This window comes from Marmota flaviventris, chromosome 17 (genome assembly GCF_047511675.1).
Source record: "Marmota flaviventris isolate mMarFla1 chromosome 17, mMarFla1.hap1, whole genome shotgun sequence".
Lineage (NCBI taxonomy): Eukaryota > Metazoa > Chordata > Mammalia > Rodentia > Sciuridae > Marmota > Marmota flaviventris.
This window is the reverse complement of record NC_092514.1, coordinates 22,708,282-22,733,676: the sequence shown is the minus strand read 5'-3', so window position 1 is coordinate 22,733,676 and position 25,395 is coordinate 22,708,282. Positions and strand designations below refer to the sequence as shown.

Sequence of the window (25,395 nt, the reverse complement as noted above, 5' to 3'; positions counted from 1 at the left end):
GGACGGATACAGTGAGAAGAGCAATCCCACACCCTTCCTAAATCTGGTGTTACAGCATGAATCCAACTTACCTGTTAAATTGCCTCCACGGGTCTAATTTAAATCATTCTCACATGGTGCCTTTGAAGCCAAGATATTCTTGCTTTCTATTTTTACAGGAAGTTAGCATTTAGCTTTTCTTTCATACTGTCCAGGAAGTTTATATTTTTGGCTTATGTATCTCAGCTGTATCTAGTTTAAAAATCTTAATCTTCCAAGAATTTTTCTCTCAGTAATTTAGATAGCTACCATATCTACTTTTTGTACCAAATTCATGTTCATCACTATGTGTGTATACATTTTATTGATATTCTTGTAGTTGATTTTGATTCTTTACATGATTATCTAGGAGGCCATGAAGTCTGGAAATATTATAATATATAAAGTAATAATCTCTATGGCTCCAGTCTTGATTGCTACCCTGTGTCTTTCGTAGGGAGAAAGGTCACATCTCATTCATCATATCAAACCGTACCCACACTATGTGCACAGCATATTAGTATTAATATTGGAAATCTTCATGTACCAACTAATTAATACTTTTCATTTGTGTTCTTTATCAGTTATTAAGCAAGGAGAATTAATGATGTGGTTCCGTCTGAATTGCCCATGTGAAAATACAGCTAGTGCCATTCTTTGCGTAGACCTGAAAAATTAGAGGAAGCAGGAACTTTCTAGGATTTTACTATACCCCAAATATCAGGAAAGATTAGAAAGAAAAATTATATCCAGATTTCTGTTCACCAGAACTGGCTTCTCTGATAAGTGACAGCTTCATAGTTTTCAAGTATTATCATAGTGGCAGGTTAAATGTGATTGCTCAAGAGGCTTGAGATTATTTAAACTTTCACATCATTTTAGGAGAGAAAACAAACAAAGCCTAAGGATATGGTTTGCAAAATATTCTGTACTTTTTATTTCCTTCACAATAGGGTAGAATAGACAAAATTACAGAGGAAAATGACCAAAGACTTCACATTTTGTGCCTCTCTTCAGTCATTCCATTGCATCCGGACTTGATCACTCTTCACTTATAATTTTTGTATGAACTTCCCGACTCTTTACCCGCAATTTGTTGACCTGAGACTCTGCAATGTCAGCCCTTTCCTCTGCTTCCTCCAATTCATGCTGGATCTTGCGGAATTTAGATAGATTTGTGTTGGATTGTTCCTCCTGAGAATAAAAATGGAATTGTAAGAAGCCCATACTGCACATCTTTCTAGACTAAAGACTTAAGGGATGAAAGGATTTGGCATCTATAGATAAGCAGAATCTTACCATCTCCTAGATTTTGCTTATCATTGAAATTAATATTGTGATTTAACTGGGGCTTGGTGCCTCATAAATAATCACAAACTTAATTTTTAAACCAAAGCATATTAAAAGATGTGTACCACAAATAGAATAATAAAAAATGTTAAGATCAGAGGAGAAGGAAAGAATATTAAAGTCAAAGTTGTTAATACTTGATGTTAGATGATGACTGTTCCCTAAAATTAAGTATTCTTTATCATATTAAGGATGAATTTAATAATAGTTTTTAAAATTGAAATAAATGATGTATTTTACTATGAATGTTTTGGCACAATACATTCACTTTTTTCTTCCTGCTTTGGATGTAAAAATTGTACTGACAGACTCCCTAATATAAAGTAATCCTTACATTGTAGGAACTAAGCCTATTTAAATACCAATAGAAATTTTCTTTAATAAAGTAAGGGTCTTACAACTTAGTAATTTACCCATGCTACAACTACACTCATGAATAAAATGGCCTGTATTTTCTTCCCCCTGTTCTCTCTTGGACAGGTTCTGGTATGAGGGTTATGCAGGCTTCTTAACATGAATTAGAAAGCTCTCTGTCTTTTCCCATGATCTTGAACAGCTTACATAGCTGGGGGATTATCTGTCCCTTGAAATTTTGAAAGACCTGTCCGGTCCTGGGTCCATTTTCAGAAGTAATTCTGAAATAACTTATCCAGCCAAATTGGTAATGTATATTCTCCTAGAAAAATCATAAATTTCCTCAGGATTCCAATTTTTTTGGTAGGTTTACATAGTAATTACACCAAAATTTTTTTATGTCCATGGTTTATTTCTTTTCTTATTTATAATGTTGTGAGTTTATATTTTCTCTCACTTTCCCCTTGATTAAACTACTCAAAAGTATATCAATTCCCCAAAGTTATTAGATATAACTAAAATAGTCAAATTAGAAAATATTACACTCTAGTTAATCAATTTATCAATTTCTACCTTTTTTAATAGTGCTTCTTATTTCCATTGTTTTGTTATTCATAATTTCTGGATTACACTGTCCACTTATTAATTTATTTTTATTTTTGACTCATAATGAAAGCACATACAATGAAGTAACTTTCAGTCAATAGCTTTGACTTCATTATGTAGGTTTGTAAAAGTAGCATCTTCCTTGTAGTTTTATTTATAATTAATTATTCAGTAATTATGATTTTTATTTTAAATTTATCCAAAGAAATATAAAGGAAAGTTTCTTCTTTAGCATTTAAATATAGGGATTTTTGTTTATATTTTCTCATCACTTGGCAATTTTAGCAGACAATGACCAGAGATTATGGCCTGTGTTATTTCTGCTTTTAAATTTTTGTTTCTTTGTTAAGTGAAAGTTAACTTTTAAAACCAAGCTTTTGATATTACAAATGATAAGAAATAAAACTACAAAAATGAACAGGATAATGAATGTAAATACCTATTAGCTTTTCTTAACCCAAGGACTTCATTCTTCCCTTCTACTTTAAAGATACTTACAGCCTCTTCTGCTTGTCTCTTGTAAGATTTCACTTTTGCCTGAAGTTTATCTACCAAATCCTGAAGCCTGAGAATATTTTTCCGATCTTCTTCCGTCTGAAAGATCATAAAAACCATAGGACCTTATTTCTAAAGCGCTATTGTATCATTGTATATGAGCATTTCACATTGATTTGGAAGAATGCTTAGGTGATAAAAGTTAATGCTGTACCTGGTAAGTGAGTTCCTTCACTCGCCTCTCATGTTTGCGCAGACCTTTGACAGCTTCAACATTACGCTTTTGCTCGCTCTCAACCTCCCCTTCCAGCTCACGCACCTGCAAATAGGTAGGCTCTTAGAAAGAACTTTAATCAAATCAGGCACTGGAAGCAGAAGGAAATAGATATTGGGAGACCCACCCTGGCCTCCAGCTTCTGGATCTGCTTCTTGCCACCCTTCAGTGCCAGCTGCTCAGCCTCATCCAGACGGAGCTGCAGGTCCTTCACTGTCTGCTCCATGTTCTTCTTCATCCGCTCCAGGTGGGCGCTGGTGTCCTGCTCCTTCTTCAGCTCCTCAGCCATCATGGCAGCCTGGTTGGCAAATAAACCAAAAAAATCAAGAAAACTATTGCTGTAGGCAGTCGTACTGCTAAATTAATGGAGAACTATGCCTGCTACTCACATCAGTTATGGCCTTCTTGGCCTTCTCTTCTGCATTGCGGGCTTCCTGGATGATGTCCTCCATCTCTCCTTGCATTTGGGAAATATCTGTTTCCAGCTTCTTCTTGGTGTTGATCAGGCTAGTGTTCTATTTTAAAATAACATATACATCTTCTTATTATGCTATTAAAGTACCATTTTTTGAAAAAAAAAATAGGTTAAAAACTACAAGAAATGCTTTCAGTATTAAGGAATCTTGTTATGTAGTGCAAATAAATAAAATAGAAATGTTATAGAATATTGAACATCTTCAAGAACATACTTCATAAGCAGACGAAATAGCTGTATAATATTAAAATTATCATTTGCCAGTGAAACCATTCACAGGGATAAAATAATAATGTTCACAAGATTCAATTTCTGCACAATAAAATGTCAATATTAATAAGAAGAGTCAGTAAAACTTAAAAAATAATAGACAATGAGTTAGCCTTAGATTATTATAGGAAGTGAGTCAATAATATTTGTTTAACATAAAATAGTGGAAGTTTTCTCAATAATACAGTAAAAAAAATGATGAAAGTATAAAACCTGGCCGTCATATAAAAAATTCAGGCCTGTATATTCTGGGCATGTAAACATCAACCAACAGGGGAGTTCTTTGTTCTAAATCCCACCTGGGTGTGGAGGAGCTGGACACGCTCACTGGCATCCAGGAGCTCCTGTTCTGCGATTTTCCTGCTCCTCTCGGTCTGCTCCAGTGTGGCCCGCAGCTCCTCAATCTCAGCCTGAAGCAGGTTGGCTCTGCGCTCAACCATGGCCAGCTGTTCCTTCAGGTCCTCCTGGCCCCGGAGAGCATCATCCAGGTGTAGCTGGGTATCCTGTGCAATGAGAGATCATTGAGATATCATGTTCTCAGGCTGCAGTCATTCCAATTGTCCTGGAATCATCTTTTTGTTTTTTGGCAGCGCTGGGGATTGAACCCAGGGTCTGTGCATGCAAGACAAGCACTCTACCAACTGAGCTATATCCCCAGCCCCCCGGGTCCATCTTTTGAAGCCATTTACCTTGAGTATGCCTTGAGTGTTCCTATAGTTCCTCAGGGCCTCAGCAGCCATGCGGTTGGCATGGTTCAGCTGGATTTCCATTTCATTGAGGTCTCCCTCCATCTTCTTCTTGATCCTGATGGCATCATTCCTGCTCCTGATCTCAGCATCCAGTGTGCTCTGCATTGACTCCACGATTCTAATGTGGTTTCTCTTCAGCTGGTCAATTTCCTCATCCTTCTCAGCAATTTTCCTGTCAATTTCAGACTTGACTTGGTTCAGTTCAAGCTGGATGCGCAGGATTTTCCCCTCTTCATGTTCAAGAGATGCCTTAAAGACCGCAAAAGATGACATTAGCAAGAAGCATTTTGAAGTTTTTCTGCAAGGCATTAATTTTATTCTGTCTATCTTTTTACAACCTACAAAGATGTATTTAATTTTTTCTGATTTGTTTGTGTATAAGATACAATTCAATCTGTACCTCAGCTTCTTCTAAAGCAGCCTGAAGTTCACACTTCTCTTGTTCTACTTGTTTCTTTATTTTCTCCAGTTCATGGATACGTTTTCCTCCCTCTGCAATCTGCTCCGTGAGGTCAGAAATCTCCTCTGTTGTTTGGGTAAAAGACAGGTAAGGACTTGGTCAAACACATGCATGAGAGAGAGATTCCTCCAAGTCATGAATATTATTGAAAGTGAAAGGGACTCACGCTGCAAGTTTTTGTTCTCTCGCTTCAGGGTTTCTAGCTGATCCAAGGATTCCTCATAGGCATTCTTCATCTTGAACAGCTCAGTACCAAGGGAGCGGGCCTCCTTCTGGGATGCTTCCAGCTCAGCATGTGTTTCCTCATATTTCTGCTTCCATTCAGCCAGGATCTGAAAAATCCAGAGTGGTTACCTGCTGTATAGGGCAGAAAAAAGTGACAGAGAGCAGTGAATGCTACAGACATCACCTTATCAAAGTTCCTTTGCTTCTTGTCTAGGGCTGCACAGGCAGCATTGGTCCTCTCCACATCAAGCATGAGGTCCTCAACCTCATTCTGCAGCCTCTGCTTTGTCTTCTCCAAGGATGCACATTTGGCATTCACAGCTTCCACGTGTTCCTCAGCAGCCTGTAACCTCTGAGCCAGCTTCTTCCTGAAAAATTATATAAAATTTTAGGGAGAAATAAACATAATAACAATCACGAATTGTTAGCATACTGAAGCATATTGGAAACTTCACACTAACGTGATCTATTAGTTCAATCAACAAACATCAGCAAGCTTTTTTTATAAACCAGTCATTGAGACAACAATGAATAAGACAAAAATGTTCCCTGCCATAAAGCTTACAAACTAGTGGGAGAGATAAACAATAAGCAAGTCAGAAAAATCCATGACCACACTTTTAGATATAAGTATGACAAAGAGAAGTAAAGTAGGGTACATTATGGGCAACTACTTCAGGTATTCAGGAAAGGCCTCCCTTGGGAGATAACATCTGAGTCAAGTCACAACATCTGAAAGAAGTCACAATGAGCTAGAGGGAGACCAGTATGGAAAGTATTCTAAACAGAGGGAACTGCACAAAACCCTAAAGCAGCGATGAGCTTGGTGTGCTTGGCATATGGCTTAAGCTCTGTAATTAGTAATCATTTGCCATTTTTGATTTCTTAACTGGATTTTAGTCTTGTGCAGTAGGGACTACTGTTTGCTCTATTCATGAATCATTCTCAGGACTTGGTAGTGACTGGCAAATAGAAACTAGTTAATTAAGCATTGTCAAACTAATTCACTGACTGTGCCAAGTTTTCAGCACATTCTTTCAGTGCTGTGCACATACTTAGCCTCCTCCAGCTCCTCTGTGCGCTGGATGGCATCGGTCTCATACTTGGTCCTCCACTGGGCAACCTCACTGTTGGCCTTGGACAGCGCCCTCTGCAGCTCCGCCTTGGATTCTTGCTCCTCCTCATACTGCTCCCGCAGCAGGTCACAGTCATGGCGGGAGGACTGCAGGGCGTGGGCCAGGGCATTCTTGGCCTGTGGAGATAGTTATGCCTTCATTTTATTGGATGTTTAATTGTTTAATTTTTAAGTTTCAATTCAAAACCGTCTAAAAGTTGGTATAACTGTATCTGTTTATGGTCAACTCAGAATAATTGTTACCTTTACTTCTTCTTCAAGCTGCCTCTTTAATTCCTCAATCTGTTGAGTAAATGCTTGTTTTCCCCTTGATAACTGAGACACCAGAGCTTCTTTTTCATCAAGCTGGCGTGAAAATTCACCTAGACAAAGAAATAGCACATTGTTTTTTAAATGAAGAAAATATTCTGCAAACCCATGTTAAAAATAAATTTTATCCTTATCCCCCCAAAATGAATACTCAGATTATTGAATTCTATATTGGCATCTTCATAGTCAACGCTAAATTTGGGTATTTATGGTGGAACTTCCATATCAATCCATATGAATAAATATAGCTCAAATTTTTTGTCCTCTCCATAACTAATTATTTTAGCCTTTTATATGTTGCAAAACCTTTTGAAGGCTGTCAAAAAGGGAGATAAAATGTCCAATTCTACATAGTTCCACTTCCATAGACTTTTGAGAGATAGGCCTATCCATTGCCCTAGTCGTTAATTTAATGTTGATACAAACTTTTTTTAAAAAATGTGTCTTGACAAAGAAGTCCTGAACCCATGCTGGAATGACCTCTATTCCAACATCCCCTTTGTGAAAAATAAATATTCAAGGCCTTTCTGGAGCAGAGCTTAGTTTAGTTATATGAAAATATTTATTCCAGAGTTGTCCCCAAATGACCTTGCACTTAGATGAAGAGTCTGAGCCTTTCAATGAATCACACATGATCTCAGTTGCTTTTATTAGACTGCCACCAAATCATTTGTTCTTAACCATATCATCATCACCACCACTCTTAGGCACCAAACAAGAGGGGAGGTTTACCAGATTCAGTCTGCAGGCGTCCCCTCTGGGTTGTCAGGTCATTGATGAGCCGCTGCTGCTCTTCTTCTTTGGATTTCAGTTCACTCACTTGGTCCTCTAGAGTGCGGCACATTTTCTCTAGGTTTCCCTACAGGATAAAAAGCGAAAGAAGGAAGTGGAGACCCTTCAAGATAGTGATCTTTGCAGCAGCTAAGAATTCTCCCCAAATGAAATATCTAATAATTGTTTTGATTCATAAGTCAAATTATCTAATATGCACTGTGATATAGAAGAATTTATTTATTTTTATTTTACAAAAGCTAGTCATGAAGCTATGTGCAGTATTAATATAAAAGTTAAATAGTAGGTTTCAATTTTAAGATTCCACAAGAATTATATGGTACATACTCTAAAGGCATATTAAAAACTACTGCATTGCCTTTGTATACACTGAAACCTTGCTATTGGATAATTGAAAACATGGGAGAGTTGTACTCTCAAGTTGGGGGACTGAAGAACACAAATGACCTATTTTCCAAAGCTAGCACTGTTATTATAAATGGGGTGATACTCTGCTGTGCTTTGGTTTTCTGTTTATTTATATGTTAAATGAAAATAATTAAAAAGGCTTTATTTATTTTATGCTTACCTTCCTGGATAACTGCAAATAATAAATGACTTAATGTGTATAATGTGTCCTTTTTGAACTATGATGTGTCCATATGGGTTAGTGTCATTAATGTCAGTTTTCCCATATCTGTTGTACCTTAGCTTTAGAGATGGTCTCTACATTACTAGCAAGGTCATCAATCTCCATCTTCATCTCACTCTTCTCTTTCTCCAGCTTCTGCTTGACCCGCTGCAGGTTGTCAATCTGTTCCCCAAGTTCAGCCACACTGTCTGCATGCTTCTTCCTCAGGGTGGCAGCTGTGGCTTCATGTTGCAGGGTGGCCTCCTCCAGGTCCCTGCGCATTTTCTGGAATTCAGCCTCCCGCTTCTTGTTCATCTCAATCTGGGCTGAAGTGGCTCCTCCAGCTTCTTCCAGCCGCTCACTGATCTCCTCCAGTTCCCGAGAGAGGTCAGAGCGCTGCTTCTCTGCTTTGGCCCTGGAAGCCCGCTCTGCCTCAATTTCCTCCTCCAGCTCCTCAATGCGAGCCTGGAAATGGTGGAAAATACAAACTCAGTTTCTTGTGCCAGTCATTTATTTTTCTTGTTGAATTAAAGTGATGGAGATCATGTACTTACCTGTAACTCCTTGATCTTCTTCTGCAATTGAATACCAAGTGCCTGTTCATCTTCAATCTTGCTTTGCAGATTGCTCATTTCAAACTCTTTCCTTTTGGAAAAGCAGCAAATGGCAATAATTTAGTTCATACCCAGCAGTGGAAGCAAATTCCTGAGCTATTCTTTCATACTTACTTTTTGAGCTTTTCATCAAGTTGCTGTTTCTCATTTTCAATGTCCATTATAGACTCTTGGGCCAACTTCAAGTCACCTTCAAGTTTCCTCTTAGCCCTTTCTAGGTCCATACGAAGTTTCTTTTCTTGCTCCAAGGACCCTTCAAGCTAAATATAAATTATGTTGAGTAGGAACTAGGAATTCCCAGTTTCCTTTAGAAGAAATAATTTCCTTGATAATGCTGGACTTACATCATCCACTTGCTGTTCAAGCTTAATTTTAGCTTTGGTCAGGGTGTTGACTTTGTCCTCCTCTGCCTGCAGGTCATCCAGGGTCTGCTGGTGGGCCTCTTGGAGGGCCTTCTTCTCCTTGGTCAGCTTAGCAATGGTTTCATCCAGGCCTGCCATCTCTTCTGTGAGGTTTTTCACCTATAGGGGTTAAGAAAGAGGTGACCTCTGCTACTGACTGAGAAGAACCTGGATACAGTACAACAGAGTATGTTTCATACCTTGTTCTCTGTGGCATGCTTCTCCTTTTCAACCTTGGCCAGTGTCAGCTCAAGGTCATCAATGTCTTTCTTCAGTTCTGAGCATTCATCTTCCAGTTTCCTCTTCTTGGCAGTCAGCTCAGCGTTGATCTCTTCCTCATCCTCAGCTCTCTCGGTCACCTCTTTGATCTTGGCCTCAAGCTGGATTTTGGTTTTGATCAGCTGGTCACATCTTTCCTCTGCATCAGCCAACCCTTCAGCTTCCTTGAAATTACAATTGAGAAGAAAGAATAAAATACTTTACACTGATAAAAGTATAAATGTTTACAGTTTTTTTTCTTGGATTTCCTGTATTCACTTGTTTATGTCTTCACAGATTTTGTTTCATGACCACTTACCAAAGAGCAGTACATTTTCATATGTAGAAAAACCAAAAAGTATTGGTAGTTGACCTGTTCCTTTAGAAGAGTATATTCCACAATAGATTAGAAAACCTCTCTCTCAAAGGCTACCGTTAATGTAGAAAGCAATTAATGACATCAGAGAACAGAGAAGTTGGGCCAAGTTTGGCTTAATAAAAGAATTGGTATTTGAGTTAAGTCTTGAGAGATGGATAGTATTTGGGTTTGCAGAAATCAACTTATTAGGAAGAAAATCATGGTGGGGGATGGGGAAGCATTCCTGCCAGAAAATTTCCACCTGCAACTGCTATTGAAATACATTTCTTTGTAGTACTGAAAGATGACCCTGGTTATGATGCTTTAAATTCAAGTTGAGGCAAAAAGTAATCAAAAAATTCCTGGCAACCCACTGTTTCCAATTAATGGGAACAGAGCAGGCAGAAAATGAGAGAAACATGAAATTTATATTCACCAGTGATCCTCCATATCAACTTTTGAATACACAGAAGAATATATTCTCTGTATAGCTATGTAGTGAATGTAGTGGTGTAGAACAGATTCTGAGTAAATCTTTGGGGAGAACAGAAAAAAATTTGGAATAGATTTGAAGGGGGTAGAGGCAATAAAGAAAAAAAAATGCAAGGGGAGGCTCTTTTTTCCTACTGTAATCTTGAAGGAGTTATTATACTGCCCAAACTTGACAGCAGAGACTAATCTTACCAGAAAAAAAAAATATATGATTTTGTGATGAGTAAATTATACCAGACCAATTCAATTCTTTCTAAATGAAAAACAGTCCTATAAATTACATTTCCAAGTTGATGGAAGCAGTTCTAAAATGATTGGCCCAAGAGCGAGCAGTGAGTAGCTTGGACAGAATAAGAGAGAATTGTAAGTAGGCAGAGCAATTTAGATACTGATGAAGCAATCTAGGTGTGGATGTAATAGGGTACTGACTATGGTGATAGATTGTAAAGAGTGGATAAGAATTTTTTATATCAATAATTAACAATAATTCAATAAAATTTGGTGTTGAATGCTGCCATTTTCCAGCTGTCAATATTGTAATTTAAGACTCATGGACATTAAAAAAGTGTTCAAGGAAGCTTCAGGAAAAAAATCTCCCTCTGTGATGTCCTCCCCTTAATATTTTATCTGGGATTACTTCATGTTAAAATCACTTTCAAGGACTTTCTTCAAAAGGAAAAGACATAAATCCTGGAGTTTAATAAAATTGTAGAATGAAAGATGATGGACATTTCTACCTAATTGTTGTGGTGCTGTATGGAAGGGATTCAACAGGCAATGAAGGGATACATGGAGGGCTTCAACTTTCTCTCTCCAATGCTTGTCTGCTCTGCTGACTATCCAGCCCATTGCCCATAATGGTCAGAGTTCTAGCACCTGCATTCTGATTAGCAATACCCAACATGCTACCCCAACTTACAGACTGAACTTGGAGCTGCAAGTCATTTTTTTCTTTTAGCAGTGACACCATCTTTTCTTCTAATTCCTTCCTTTTTGCCTCTGACTTGGCAAGTTCATCTTTGGTTTTCTGGAATTCTTCCTTCATGGTGGCCATCTCCTTCTCAGTTTCTGCACTCTTTAGCAGAGGTTTGATCTTAAAGAACAGTTTCATCCAGGGCCAGTGCTTGACATTCATGAAGGCTCGTATGTTGTATTGGATACAGAAGATGGACTCCCTAAAATTCAATGGCTGCAAATTAGGTATTGTGTGGATGATGAAATGAGATGAAATTTAGGCAGCAAGAGTTGGAGGTTCTGTCCCCACTCTAATCCTCACCTTCTTTGAAATGCACAGATTAAGCAAGTGATATTTTGGGGGTGATAGTTGAGGATTTGCCATTCCTCTACTCATTCCTCTACCTCATTGCTTCTCAAACTTCGGAATGAATAAAAATGACCTGACGGGATTGATAAAACACTGATTCCTGAACTCCACCTCCAAAGAGTCAGATTCAGAGGATTTGGGGTGGGACCTGAAATTGTGCACTTTTAACAGGTTAACAAGGGATGGTGATAATGCAAATCAAGGACTACACTTTGAGAAGTACTGCTGTGCCTCAGTGCCTCTCAAACATTCTTACTAAAATACCATAAGGGAAGCAGGAGGTGAACATGACCTTTAAAGATTGTGGGGTATCTGATTAAAGATGCTAGAATTTATTTGACAATCTCTAGTATTATATTTTAATGTGGTGTGAATTTTGCATTAACTCTATAATATCACATTTGCTTTAATTTAGGTTATTTGAATAAATTATTTACCCTCATATATAGACAATTATTTACATATGTGTGTGTGTGTGTGTGTGTGTGCATTTAGGACCCAAATTTATTATTTTTAGTAAAATAGAATGCCACAGAAGTTTAAGCATAATTTCAAATAGTAAAAATAAAATTTGTTTTATGTAAATTGTTTATATATTTACACATATGTGTGGATATACATAGAATGGCAATGTAAAATGCATATATCACTATAGGTCCTGGTCATGTATATCCTGCAGCCTGAGAAGCCTAGCACTATAGTCTTTGAATTCTGTCCCTTCAACAAATTAGATCACCAGGAAGCCATATCCCTTGATGACATTGTATTAATTTACTACAACAAGTCTTTCATAGACAAATACCCTTAATATTTTAAATCATGATAGTTCAATAATAGAAATGATCAGATGGAGGAAGGATAATACAGGATTATATCCTGTATAAAACCATTCTTGAAAATGTCCTCTCTTTAATCATCTGCCTAATAAATCATATTAGAACCAAGTGCTACAGTAAAAAATTGTCTCTGCTTTCTCACTGATGTATTTTCTCTTGTTAGATGAAAACTATGAACACTTCATGCTTCTCAGTTTTTTACCCAAACACTCAGAATATATTTCATGGTGATGATCCTTTAAGTTTTCCTTCATTTCTCTATGGGACTCTTACCATTCCTTCAGTGTCCTCAGCACAGTTGAGTCTTAACTGTAAGTCACCTCAAGGGTGTTTTTGAGGATGAAAGACATGAATAAACAGTACATTTTCATACCGTCTCTCCACCATCTTCTGGTACTCCACTCTTGCCAAGAACCCTCTGCACATGGCCTGGGTGCGGGTAATCAGTTGGGCCAGCTTGTCATCTCGCATCTCCTCTAGGAGCCCCAGAAGACCAGCTTTGAAAAAGACCTGTGTGGGGGCAGTGTTCCAGATTAGAAATGTTGCATAAAATTCAAAAGAACAGGAATAGTATCAGATTGGATTTAGAGAATGTTACCTTAGTGTGACCAAATTTATACTGGGTGTGGTCAATGTCAATGGACGCAAGGAGCTTCTCAGAAGCCTTCTTGCTGTCGATATACTGTCCTTCAGGGATAGCACTTGCGTTTAGTACCTTATATCTGTAAAGCAAATGCAGTTTAAAAAAATAAAATAATGCTTGGTTTACTAATAAAACAAATAATATCTAAATATTAAATGATTTATTTAAAAATAAAAGTTCTTAAAAATATTATTCTTTGTTCAAAGAGGGATGACATTGCTTACATGGATGGTCAACCTATTGGCTATCAAGTTGTACTCCATTTTACCATCTCTTAAAGAGTTGCAATTTTCTTTTCTGCCTCATCAGACCCTGTTCTCAGAAAAGAACTTTATAATCTTGTTCACATTAAGCTATAGATGACCTATAAAATATAACGTTATCCCTGCTTGATGAATTTGGTGTTTAAAATCCTGAGTCCAAGAGTGCTTTTTATTGAAAAATCTGGTAGAAGATACTTCAGGTATGGAGAACTGCCCTAAACACTTGAAATCAAACTTAGGGGTGCATCGAGTCTTGAGCACTGAAGCTCTCTGTCCAACTCCACCAGGCCTAGACTTAGGAGAGACCTGCTCCCTGCAGTTGCCACCCAAGCTTATTCTTGGATTTACAAGACAGGCTTATCTAGGAAGGAGAAAAAGGATCTAAGGAATTGTGACATGTCCCCTCTGTTTCTGCAAAACACTTGGAAGCTTATGTATGAGAGAAAAATGAAGATAGATACAATTAAAGGAAGCAACAGAACAGGAATTATTTGAAGTTGTACATGCATGGGAGAGTTACCAACTCAGCCACTTATTAAATGTCTGGCTTTGGGCAAATAACTTATCTCTCTAAACCTCAGGTTATTCACCTATAAAATGAAGTCATGTTAGTGCCTACCTATACTATATTTTTATAATGATTAAATTAGATAATCCAAACATACTAAGTATTCAAAAAGATAGTTCTCAAAACTAAATTGAAATTAATGCACACACATCTGTAAACTAGTTGGGAGCTTGGTAAATTCAATGAAAATTCTACACAGTGGTTAAAATATAATATACCTATTAAATACCTTAAAGGTATTTTTGAGGTGTACACGTTTTTCTTTTTTGGCTAATTAAAATTTTTTCACTAAATTGTTCTGCTTGTACTAAATTTATTTGTATAAAACTTCAAGATATGCCATAATTAGGACAGTCTGACCTCTGCTTGAAATCTGCATAAAGGATTCTGCTTGGGAATCCTTTCCTACAGATGCGGATGCCTTCCAGCACACCATTACACCTCAGCTGGTGCAGGACAAGTTCATGCTCCATGGCACCTAAAAAATACATATATATTTCACTGCAGAGTTCTGAATAAGGGGGTGTGGCAATCATGTCTTCTTCTTTCATTCTAGAACTTCTTACCTGGAGTTTTAGTTTCATTGGGAATGATACACCTTACAAAATGAGGGTGGGTGCTCCTGAGGTTGGTCATCAGTTTGTTCAAATTCTCCTGTAAAACCAGGAAAAATCCTGTCATCTCAGACTGTGGACATGGTAATGAACAGTTGGCAGTGTTTATAAAGCCAGTCTTTATGGCTGGGTTAAATGACCTGAATGGACTGTTTTCATTTAAAGGAATAACTTAAATGTTTCTCCTGAGATTAGTTTCTTCCTCAGTACATTTTTCTGAATTTAGGTTGGCAGGAGTTACTCACAGCAACCAAATGTGCTTCTTTTCAGTTTATACCAGCACTGTCCTTCTTTCTACCTACATTCTTGGCCACCCACAGACACTTACAAGGCCACTGCTACCCATACTAGATGATCACACTCTCTTCTACTAAACTCTATAGTTCTTCAAAACAAAAATGCAAGCCTGCACACAATTGAACTTTTTCTCATAAATATAGCTCCCTCTTTCCAGCTCTGTAAAATTTTAGGACATAAGATTATCTATAAGTAAGCATATCTACCAGTTATAATTGAGAATTAATTTAAGAGCAAGGACACCATGTGAGCTTTGTTGTAGGTTATCTGCTAGATGTCATTAGTCTTGCCAATGTCTGTTAGTCTCTCTGTGTACATGTCATTGTTCCTTGTCAGACTCACTAGATTATGAATATAGAGCATTAAGTTTTATGAAATTTCCTATCACATATTCTTCACTATTTGACTTAGCATGAAAGGTGAGATAACCATTTCTGAGTAATTTAAATCCTTTCTCTCCAAATTTAAATCAATAGAAGTCATTAGCTAATGTCAGTTCTTTCCTAATGTCTCTTGAAAAGAAGATCTTATGTTTCTGAAAACGAATTTATGGGCTAGGGGTTTAGCTCAGTGTCTAGCACATGCAAGGCCCTGCATTCATTCCCTAGTACCAGAAAAAAAAATTCCCAAAGTAACTGGGAAATGTAATTTCTCAGAACAATTTCTTCCTTACCCTGAAAAGGGCAGACACAGTCTGGAAAGAGGAGCCCTTCTTCTTGCCACCTTTCTTGGCAGCTCCACTTGCCTCTGGAGAAAAAGAAGTATCATTTCAATGTGGTTCTGAATCAACAGGGCTATCCTTGCCAATTTGCAGATGTCTGTGCTTTTCTGTGTTCATCAAATGGAGCATTTCCTCACTCTCTTGGTGCCTCTGTTTGAATTGTATTTTTAACTAAGTTTGCATCCACTTTTCTGTGATTCATTCTTCATTGGGAAATAATGTGAAGGCCATTCCCTTTATCATATAGAAATGGACACCCCGATATTTGGACATTTAGGATATACTAACTTCAGAAATCATCAATAAAGCAAGTATAGAGAGGCAGAAGTTGGTAACTACATTATCTTAAATATCTCCAGATATTCAGTGTAGTGGAAGAAGCAGAAGCAATCATAGAAGCTGAGGCTTTTCATTGGTTGAGAGTATGATAGTTCCTCCTCTCTCACTCTTTGCAAGTAGGACCCCTATTTGTAGTGACTCGAGCCACACATGTATAATTATAGACCAGCCTGCCTACTCAATGCTTAGGGGAATAATGGGTTTGGCCAGCAAACATTCTGCCAGGACTATGAGTTTTCCAGCCTCAATCTAACATCACATTTTGTAATATACACAGAAAATGTTAGACTTTTGGGCATTACCTGCTTCAGCAGTTTGAGCCCCAGAGAAGAGGAAAGCTAGAGTTTTCAATGAAGACTTCTGGTACAGTCCAACCACAGTCTCATTCAGGGGGTCCTTGTTCTTGTCCAGCCAGCCAGTGATGTTGTAGTCCACAATACCAGCATAATGGATCAGGGAGAAGTGAGCCTCAGCCTTGCCTTTGACCACCTTAGGCTTCTGGAAGTTGGCAGACTTTCCAAGATGCTGCTCATACAGCTTGTTCTTGAAGGAGGTGTCTGTTGCCTTGGGAAACATGCACTCTTCTTCCAGGATGGAGAAGATGCCCATAGGCTGAATTTAAGACGAGGTAAAAGGCATGTGGGTAAATGTGAAAAGCAGATACATGGGCAGTAGAGACCAAGTAGACAGAGGAGGTTACCTTCTCAATGAGCTCAATGCAGGCAGCCAGGTCCATCCCAAAGTCAATGAAGGTCCACTCGATGCCTTCCTTCTTGTACTCCTCCTGCTCCAGCACGAACATGTGGTGGTTGAAGAACTGTTGCAGTTTCTCATTGGTGAAGTTGATGCACAGCTGCTCCAGGCTGTTGAACTAAATAAATAGATGTGTTTACTTCTCTCTTAAAAAATTGAGCATTTAAAAAAATACAGTATTTTTAAATTTAAAACTTTTTGTCCAATAGCCTTTAGATGACAGATGTGAAAATCACTGGACCAAAGAGATTACTTTGAAATAAAAAGTAAAATGTATGGAAGGTTTGAAGATGTGTGGAATCTACTATTTCTCCTACTACCATTTTATAGAAAATCCTATTAGTATTATTTTCCCCTGCATTTGCTAAAGTTTACTCAGGTGTTTTATTGAGTTCCTACTTAATCATCCCATATTTATTCCCATTATCTTCTACATCTTTTAGAGGGCTCCTAGTTTTCAGTGGACTTATGAGCCAACTTGCAACCCCTGAGAAATTATCTAGGAGTCTACATTATGAGGAATTCACTTTGGTCAGCACTTCAAGTGAGCAATAATTACCACTTCTATTCTTTAATATGAAATGAAAAAAAATCATAATACCAAAAATCACGTGCAGTATGAGAACATACACTTATATTTTAAAACTCCACCAAAATGTTAACATTAACATTAACTAGATATAAAGTCCAATTATGTGGAATATTTTCCCTTGATTTTTTTATATTTTATGTAATGTCCAAATCTTACTTTAATAATTAGGAAGAAGATAAACTTCTTAAAAACTATAAGCAGGAAAAATGTATCTCATGATCAAATATGAACTTTTATTTCATGATATCACATTAATGAGCATTAAAAGCTAATTTCATTTATGAATACTGAATCTAAATTATAAAATTTTTCTCAGCTTTTATTATCTGTTTAAGTATTTCCAAATGATTCCTCCACTATATTTTCAGAGCATACTTAATCACAAGGTTTACTTTGATATTTTCACATTAGCTTCATTTTGTTTTGTGGGATTTTTAGAATCCTCCTCCCTCCACAACACCAGATTAATTCATAACTCCCTTTGGATCACTTAGCAATTCAGGTCGTCATTAAGCATTTTGTTTCTCATAGAAGTGGAATTGCCACTACAATAAATGATTTGTAGCTGCCAAATAAATCTAAGTCTTAATATAACTGACAGTTGTAAGAAAAGGTCATGATATTCATAAAATCTTTCTTGTTACTATTCCCATGTCCTACTATAAAAATCTCTTCACCAGCCAGCTACATACTCACATCAAAAATCTCAAAGCCAGCAATGTCCAAGACCCCAATGAAGTACTGTCTGGGTTGCTTGGTGTCCAGTTGCTGGTTGATGCGGGCGACCATCCACAGGAACATTTTCTCATACACTGCTTTGGCCAGAGCACCCACTGCGTTGGTCACCTTGAAAGACAAAGACAGAGCTCTCAAAGTTATGTAAGGGCTATAAAAATGTTCTTTGTCCTGGTGATGAATTTGAATTATGTACCTACCTGCTCTACAGTCTGGCCTTTGGTAACATACTCATTGCCGACCTTGACCCTGGGGTAGCAGAGGGCTTTGAGCAGATCAGCAGAATTCAGACCCTGGAGATAGGCTGCCTTGTCAGCAACTAAAAGGAAAACAAGGTAGAACAATTTTATTATGGCCCAAAGATACCCACTTCCTTAAATTTTTTAAGCTACGTGTGTTTTGTACAGTTTTTTATGTATCACTTTTTGAACTTTCTTGTCCATTTTTTCATTAAGTTAAAGACGTTGGTAATGGGTAGTTTGCCCTAAAGAAATTTGGAAATGATAGAAACTATCTAATGCCCATGTTTCACACAATATATTATTTTGGTATAAATTAACATTCAATTCTTAAAAGTGAATTTGTCTTCTCTAGGAAAACTCACAGGAAACAGGTTAAAAATGTGAGTCAAACAAATATGACATCAACTCAGCTGATACCTTCAGTGCCATCTGGCTCAGCTTGCTCTTCACGCTGCTTTTGCTTGAATTTCATGTTCCCATAATGCATCACACCCCCCGTGAGCTTATAAATAGATACCTTTTCTTCATTAGTGAAGCCCAAAATATCAATAGCACTCTGTCAAATAATCAATAATGTAACTGTTAGGTTATAGTCCACACACTTGCTATTTATAGTTCACATTCCCACTCCTGACTTATTGGTCAAACTGAAACTACCAGTATGAATAGGGGGCAAGAAATTCCTTAGATTGGGCATAAAAGGTTTGGTCAACCAAAAACCAGCACAGAGCAATCTAATTTTAGGTGTGTATCATCTGAGGGTTCAAAAAGTAAACTTAGGGAACAAGGATAGTAAATTTAAGGCCCTTGTTATTTTGAGAGGTGGTTTGGTCCATAGAAAATAGATATAAAAATAGTTAAATTGCTTAAATCCCAAAATAATAAATTTTTAGACTATTAAGGTAAATTAAAATGTTGTAGAGGCAGATCTTAACATTTTCATAGACTCCAGGAGGCATGCATATGCTCCTAACACTTCAGTCTTTGCTATTTCCATGGGATACTAAATATTTATCTAAATGGACCATTGCTCTGACCCAATGTAGTAATTCCAGTTTTTGTGTGTTCTACTTACATCTGTGGCCATCAGCTCTTCCTGGTCATCAATGCTGGCTACACTGATTTCCCCTTGACTGACAAATGGGTAATCATATGGGTTTGTGGTAATCAGAAGCATTTCTAAATACATAGAAAAGAGCAAAGATAAGCATAATAATCTTCTTCATCAAAGCAAGAGATTTCTAGACAAATTCTAAGATCACTTTATGATGCTTGGTTAAAAGATGCTTGATGGGCAGTGAAGGGACTCTTAAAGGATATTTAACACCATCTCAAATCCCTTAAAGTTGTTGTCAGGGTATCTCCTATCATTCCCTATTTTTAAACACCATTATAATCCAAAAATCATTACATATGAAAAAAGTTGTATCTATAAGTAGTAATAACAGTGTTGACTATTTACAATTTAATTTTGAAAACAACCTAAATATCATTAAAAGGTATGATATGATTAAGTAAATTATGCTTATTTCTAGAGTGGAACACTATGCAACCATTAAAAGTAATAATGTGAATCTATATTTATTGACATAGAGAAAACCATGATAGGTTCAGCAAAAAATTACAAAAGGGAATGTAACTATTATTTCAGTTATGTAAGTTGTATGTGTGTATCCATGTTATGATTTATGTATTGAAAATGACTAGAATAATATTTTAGTACTATAGTGATAGAAATTGGAAGTGTTATTTCAGTTTTCCTTTTTCTTTCTTATGAGTTCTTTTAGTGAGCACATACACATTTTAACAAAGTTACAAGCTGTTTATGCCATGCTGAGAATCCAACCCAGGTCCTTGCATATAGTAGGGAAGCATTCTACCATGGAGTTATACCCTTAGCCTGCAAAGTTCTTTTAAAAATTAAATAACAAGTTGGGTGGAGTGGCACATGCTTTTTATCCAGCTAGCTACTCAGGATACTGAGGCAAAAGAACCACAAATCTGAGGCCAGCCTGGGTAAATTGGTGAGATCCTATCTCAAAATAAAAACATAAAAAGGGCTGGGGATGTAGCTCAGTGGCAGAATGTTCTGGGTTCAATCCTAGTATCACAAAAATTAAAATAAAGTATGTATAAATTCAACAAAATTCAGACATAAATTCAGAGGTAATATTATAGGAATTTTGAAAAGGAAATATGATATTTCTTACCAATTAGTTCTGGTTTCTTGTTTGATGTGATCTGATAAAAAATATGGTAACTTCTTTCAGCCTTAAGCTGAAAGGTAACTCTAGACTTCTCTAACAGATCTAGAAGAAAACAAACAATACACGGGTAAAGTATAAAAATTCCTGTGATTTACAAATTTGATTTTTGGTTAATTTTATAGCTCATGAGGAACAGAAATTATTTTCGAGGATATTTGAGCACTTACATGTTTCAATATCAGCTGAAGCCAGTTTTCCTGTAGTGCCAAAGTGGATTCTGATGAATTTACCCTTGAAAGGAAAACTAATATTATTCCCTTATTTTTCAATAATATCAAATCTTTGCAAACTCCAAAACACTTGAGATGGTAAGGCTTTAATACTAAATCAATTTAGAGACGATTTGTGTCTAGAACTAAAAAAAAACAAAACAAAAAACAAAAAACAAAAAAAAACCCTCCTATTTTGTAAGTGAAAGAATTTTCTTTTATTTTAAAATTTGTACATTTGATACATATGCTAGGTGATACGTTAGTTTGATTTCATACTGTATAAATATATTAAAACATCATTGTCTGCCTCATAAAGGTAATCAATTATCATCAATTGAAAATAAATGAAAAATTTAATTGTGAATAATAATATAATGACAGATAAGAATGAACTCAGAAAAGGGCACATATCTTTTAAGACAGGATTTTTGATCCATGTTCAGAAGAAAAAAGTCAGTGTAATATAATGTTAATAAAAGATTCAAAGAATGTATTCACAAGCATCCCATCAATTTTGACCTGTGAACAGAGCCAATCATAGCGTCCAAGAGACTTACAAAGCGAGAGGAGTTGTCATTCCTCACGGTCTTGGCATTGCCAAAGGCCTCCAGTAGGGGGTTGGCACTGATGATTTGATCTTCCAGAGTCCCCTGCAAAGGAGAGCGCAGTCCTCACATCTGAGGCTTAGGAATTTCTTACCTGAGAACCCTAACAGAGCCTGGATTCTGATCCTGACAATCAGACCCACCTGCATTTTTCCAGAGGTTGCCTCCTCCTTCTTCTTCTCCCCAGTAACTGCAATTGTTGCAAAGTACTGGATGACACGTTTCGTGTTCACAGTCTTCCCTGCACCAGATTCTCCACTGTCAAATCACAACAAAATCAAATGAGGTCCCAAAGCTAGCAGCTATCACATTCATGAAAAGAAAGCATAAAATCTACTTACGTGATCAGGATTGACTGATTCTCCCGGTCTACAAAAGAGAAAATGTGGACATTTAGTACTGTTTTCTTATACATTTGTAAATGACAAAATAAAATGGAATTAACTTAATATTTTTAAGCCTGGGTTTTGCAATCCTTTGGGCTTTGTGGGTACTGGGTCTACCATCTTTCTAGTACCTCTCTTTTCTACTCTCTCCCCTGCTTTTGCACACATGCACCCATTTAAAATTAACACTGCCACTTTTATCTGTCTTATGTTCAAGTCTTTCAAGAAATATTTCATTTGAGGAGAAGATTCTGGGATGAAAGAAAATGTTTGAAAGCCAGAGTATAATTGATAATCACATGGCTCTATTTTCCTGAAACGTCAGACTTTCTTTTTAATACTCTACCATTAAATAAATAACAAAAGCGGACTTGACATTATGATTTGAGTATTGATGACAACTTTAGTTAGTTACATATTTTTTGTGGATGAAAGAAGTAATGAAAAATGGATGTTGGAGATATTTTTAGCATGTGGAAAAGTAAGAAAAATAGTAAAAGGAGGTTGCTGTGAAAGTACTCATGGGTTTAGTCATATTTTTCAGGGGAGGATAAAAGTTTGTTTCGATGTTTTATTCTAACAAGGAATTCTTCAAGCTCTTTCCAGAGGAGTGCTGGTACTTACAATAAGTCTATCTGAGACAATATTGTAAAAAACAGATTAACATAACTGTCTTAATACCTTATATACTTTAAAATATTAGGACTGTTCAAATTGGCACCGGGGAAAGAGAAATAGCATTTGTGGCATGTTTAATTTATGTTCATTGGTCACAATTTATGTTATTGAGAATAAAACCCTAGAGGCAAGGTTTACTCTCCTGTTTTTTGGCTTAGTATAAGTGGAGATCCAAAGTTTGTATGTGTGATTCTGTGTCTGAATGTGCATGTGTGTACATGTACACAGATATGTTTGTATTTTTGTTCAAATTTATTTGAATTTCTGAGTCATTCAAAAGTAAATTATTTAATCATGGACAACCTTTACTGAAGTTTAAACATTTAAGAAATCATTAGCCATTATATAATATCTCATAAATACACCTGTATCACCTCGAGGGGATAGTTTTGAAGTATGTTGAAATTGGTTTGGTTATAGAATCTCTCTCTCTCCCTCTCTCCCCCACCCTCTCCTCTATGGTTCTGCTCTAGAAATACTATGTACACACAAAACATCTGACCAACTCACCAGTCAGCATGAACTGATAGGCGTTGTCAGAGATGGAGAAGATGTGGGGTGGGGCCTCCTGGCGCTTTTTGCCTCTGTAGGCAGCCACCACCTCAGGTTTATACACTGGCAGCCACTTGTAGGGGTTGACAGTGACACAGAAGAGTCCTGAGTAGGTCTTTGCAAGGAAAGAAAGAATTACTACCCAAAGGCCTTTTCTGTTATTTGCTCAGTTCCATATTAATTGGGTTTTAACAAAAAGGAGGAATTAAAGTGAATGTTCTACATTTCTTTAAGGCATCAACATGAAAACTAGTTGGTGGATTCAGCAATGTGATAGCAACATCCTTGAGGGAAGGGACCATAATTCAGAATTCTTATTTCTCCCCTCAGAAATTGTCACAGTGCTTTTTTACATGGCAGGAACTGTAAAAACATGTTTGTCTATTTGCTTGTTTTTAAATGTGTTCTATGAGACATTTGTACTCTTTTAAAGAAAGTCATATACTTCCTTTGCAGAATTAAGATAATTCAAATTTATAACAACATAAATTTAGATATTAGCTAAATGTTTAACAATGAGGAAGTGATTAGGTGAACTGTAGTAAATCTTAAGGCAACATAAAACATGTTTTTGTTTTTTATTTTTTTAACCTTTAAAAAGGTAAACGTGACAGTATATAACAACACTGGGAATATATTTTTCAAACTATTTTAAATTATAAAGAAACAAGAAAAAATGATGTAAATATATTATGATTACAACCGAGGAATTTTAAAACATTTGACAACTAGTCCAGAACAGAACAACCAGTTAAAACAGAGTTGACCATAAACACCAGATACACCTGTATAGGTGTCGCCCAGCTAAATATCAGCACTGGTTTAAAAAAGTATGAATGTAACATAATATATTGAATTTAAAATATTTATTGGAAAGTGAATTATGTTCCAGGTCCCTGCCAGGCAGTAGAAATAAAACATAAATGAGATTGTGTCCCTTGAGGAATTCCCAGTCAACGCAGGAGACAGTGATATAATGAATGATGCAGGAAAAACATGGCCAATATGATTGCAGGGACCGAAACAATGGGACACACCACCAGACTCTGCCTGGGGAAGTTGGAAAGGTTTCACAGAAGAGGTGGCATTCCAAATAGAAGGAACCAGAACACATAGATGCAAATTACTGTTATTTGGGCAGAGTGAAAATGAGTGAAATTTGTCCCTAAAAATCATTTTTAAGTGATAAAATATAAGTTTATATTTTCCCTCCTTGGAATGATTCTGCAACTGGAATGTGGAGAGGCGGGTGGGGAAGATGTAGGCAGATAGTTGAGATATAATCAGTAACTGCTCAAATATTTAATTATAGATCTGTGGTCAATCTAGTCAACAAAGATAATGTCCTTCCTTGGCTTTGAATGAAAAGATGTGCTGGTGTTTGCATTGTGCCTTACTAAAGTGTAATATTCATTATATAGTTCATTATAATAGTATAAACACTTAATTAGTTATGCTAATAGTGAAAATGAAAATATGTCACTACTTGGGACTCTTTATGCTGCAGTGGAGGCCATGGGCTGATAAGGTACGCAGTGATGGTAATAAAGACCCCTGGTAGGGGACACTCACATAGATCATCCAGGCTGCGTAACGCTCTTTGAGGTTATACAGCACAGCAGGCTCATGCAGGTGGGTCATCATGGCCATGTCCTCTATCTTGTCGAATTTGGGAGGGTTCATGGGAAAAACCTGATCTTCCTTCACTGTCAGAGTCTAGTAAATAAGAAGGATAACCATTAACATCAATGGAGTGACCAAACCCTCCCTCCCCAAATTCAATGAAATATGGCAGGCTCCTGGGTCTCTACTCACCGCCCCTGCCTCAGTTTTTACTGTCACTTTCCCAGCTTCTCGGCTCTGAATTGTTCCTTTGACAAAGGATTCCTTGGGCTCTGCCACAAACACTGAGGTCTTGGCATCAAAGGGCCTGTTCTGGGCCTCAATGCGCTCCTTTTCAGACTTTCGGAGGAAAGGAGCAGCCTCCCCAAAAACAGCCATTTCTGAGTCTGAACTCATGGCTGCTGATCTCAGAGGTCCTAAAGGGATAAAACATTTCACACTGTAGACTCTGAAGGGCTCTTATACCAGTAGATATTCATATTGGTTGTATTCCACGGGCCCACTTGGAATTTCCACTAGGCAGTTCTACTGTACACCAGCGAGTTATTGAAACAAACGTAATCACCAAAACTGAAATGCATCAAAGATCTCTATGCATGCAATACTGTATTTAGAGCTTGACATCCATTATCTTCTTTCATACTCCAAGGCTCACATTCCAATCAAGAAACTGGGTTATTGTCTCAAAACTGCTGCTAAGTTGCTTGTGTCCTTGGATAAGTCACTTGATCTCATTGTCTTTAGGGATTATAGTATCTCTTTCTTAATTCACAGCCCATGAGATATCATGATGATACTTTGAAAAAACAAGTTACTACTGAACAAGTAGTAATTTGAAATAGCTTAGGCTAACATTGACATATAAAATGTCAATTTACTATAATGTCACTAAAAATGCCA

General features: G+C 37.0%; 1 protein-coding gene across 2 annotated transcripts; it reads right to left on the bottom strand.

The window, feature by feature from the left end:
- Positions 1-1,059: 1,059 nt before the first annotated feature.
- On the bottom strand, positions 1,060-24,891 carry LOC114101703 (myosin-2). Of its 2 annotated transcripts, none has more exons than XM_071603980.1 (38): positions 24,688-24,891; positions 24,445-24,588; positions 22,831-22,987; positions 21,598-21,625; positions 21,400-21,514; positions 21,209-21,301; positions 20,607-20,670; positions 20,383-20,481; positions 19,248-19,351; positions 18,590-18,728; positions 18,131-18,249; positions 17,892-18,041; positions 16,551-16,721; positions 16,153-16,462; positions 15,464-15,537; positions 14,446-14,533; positions 14,240-14,357; positions 13,004-13,127; positions 12,779-12,915; positions 11,165-11,420; positions 9,338-9,580; positions 9,081-9,257; positions 8,851-8,996; positions 8,677-8,767; positions 8,198-8,587; positions 7,453-7,579; positions 6,655-6,773; positions 6,332-6,528; positions 5,461-5,644; positions 5,218-5,383; positions 4,992-5,116; positions 4,532-4,840; positions 4,142-4,345; positions 3,487-3,612; positions 3,225-3,395; positions 3,038-3,142; positions 2,827-2,922; positions 1,060-1,212 (listed from the first exon to the last, which is right to left on the bottom strand). In XM_071603980.1, exons 1-38 carry the CDS (start codon positions 24,889-24,891, stop codon positions 1,060-1,062), a joined length of 5,823 nt encoding a protein of 1,940 aa, XP_071460081.1. The 2 variants fall into 2 exon arrangements, with proteins under 2 accessions (XP_071460081.1, XP_071460082.1); XM_071603981.1 differs by having other exon boundaries at positions 15,464-15,535; positions 16,157-16,462.
- Positions 24,892-25,395: the final 504 nt, after the last annotated feature.

Coding starts and splice junctions, on each gene's coding strand:
- LOC114101703 (XM_071603980.1), bottom strand. CDS start 24,891: ATGAGTTCAGACTCAGAAATGGCTGTTTTTGGGGAGGCTGCTCCTTTC. Junction 12,916..13,003: donor ATAAATTTGGTCACACTAAG/GTAACATTCTCT, acceptor GCCCCCACACAG/GTCTTTTTCAAAGCTGGTCT. Junction 5,117..5,217: donor AGAGAACAAAAACTTGCAGC/GTGAGTCCCTTT, acceptor CCCAAACAACAG/AGGAGATTTCTGACCTCACG.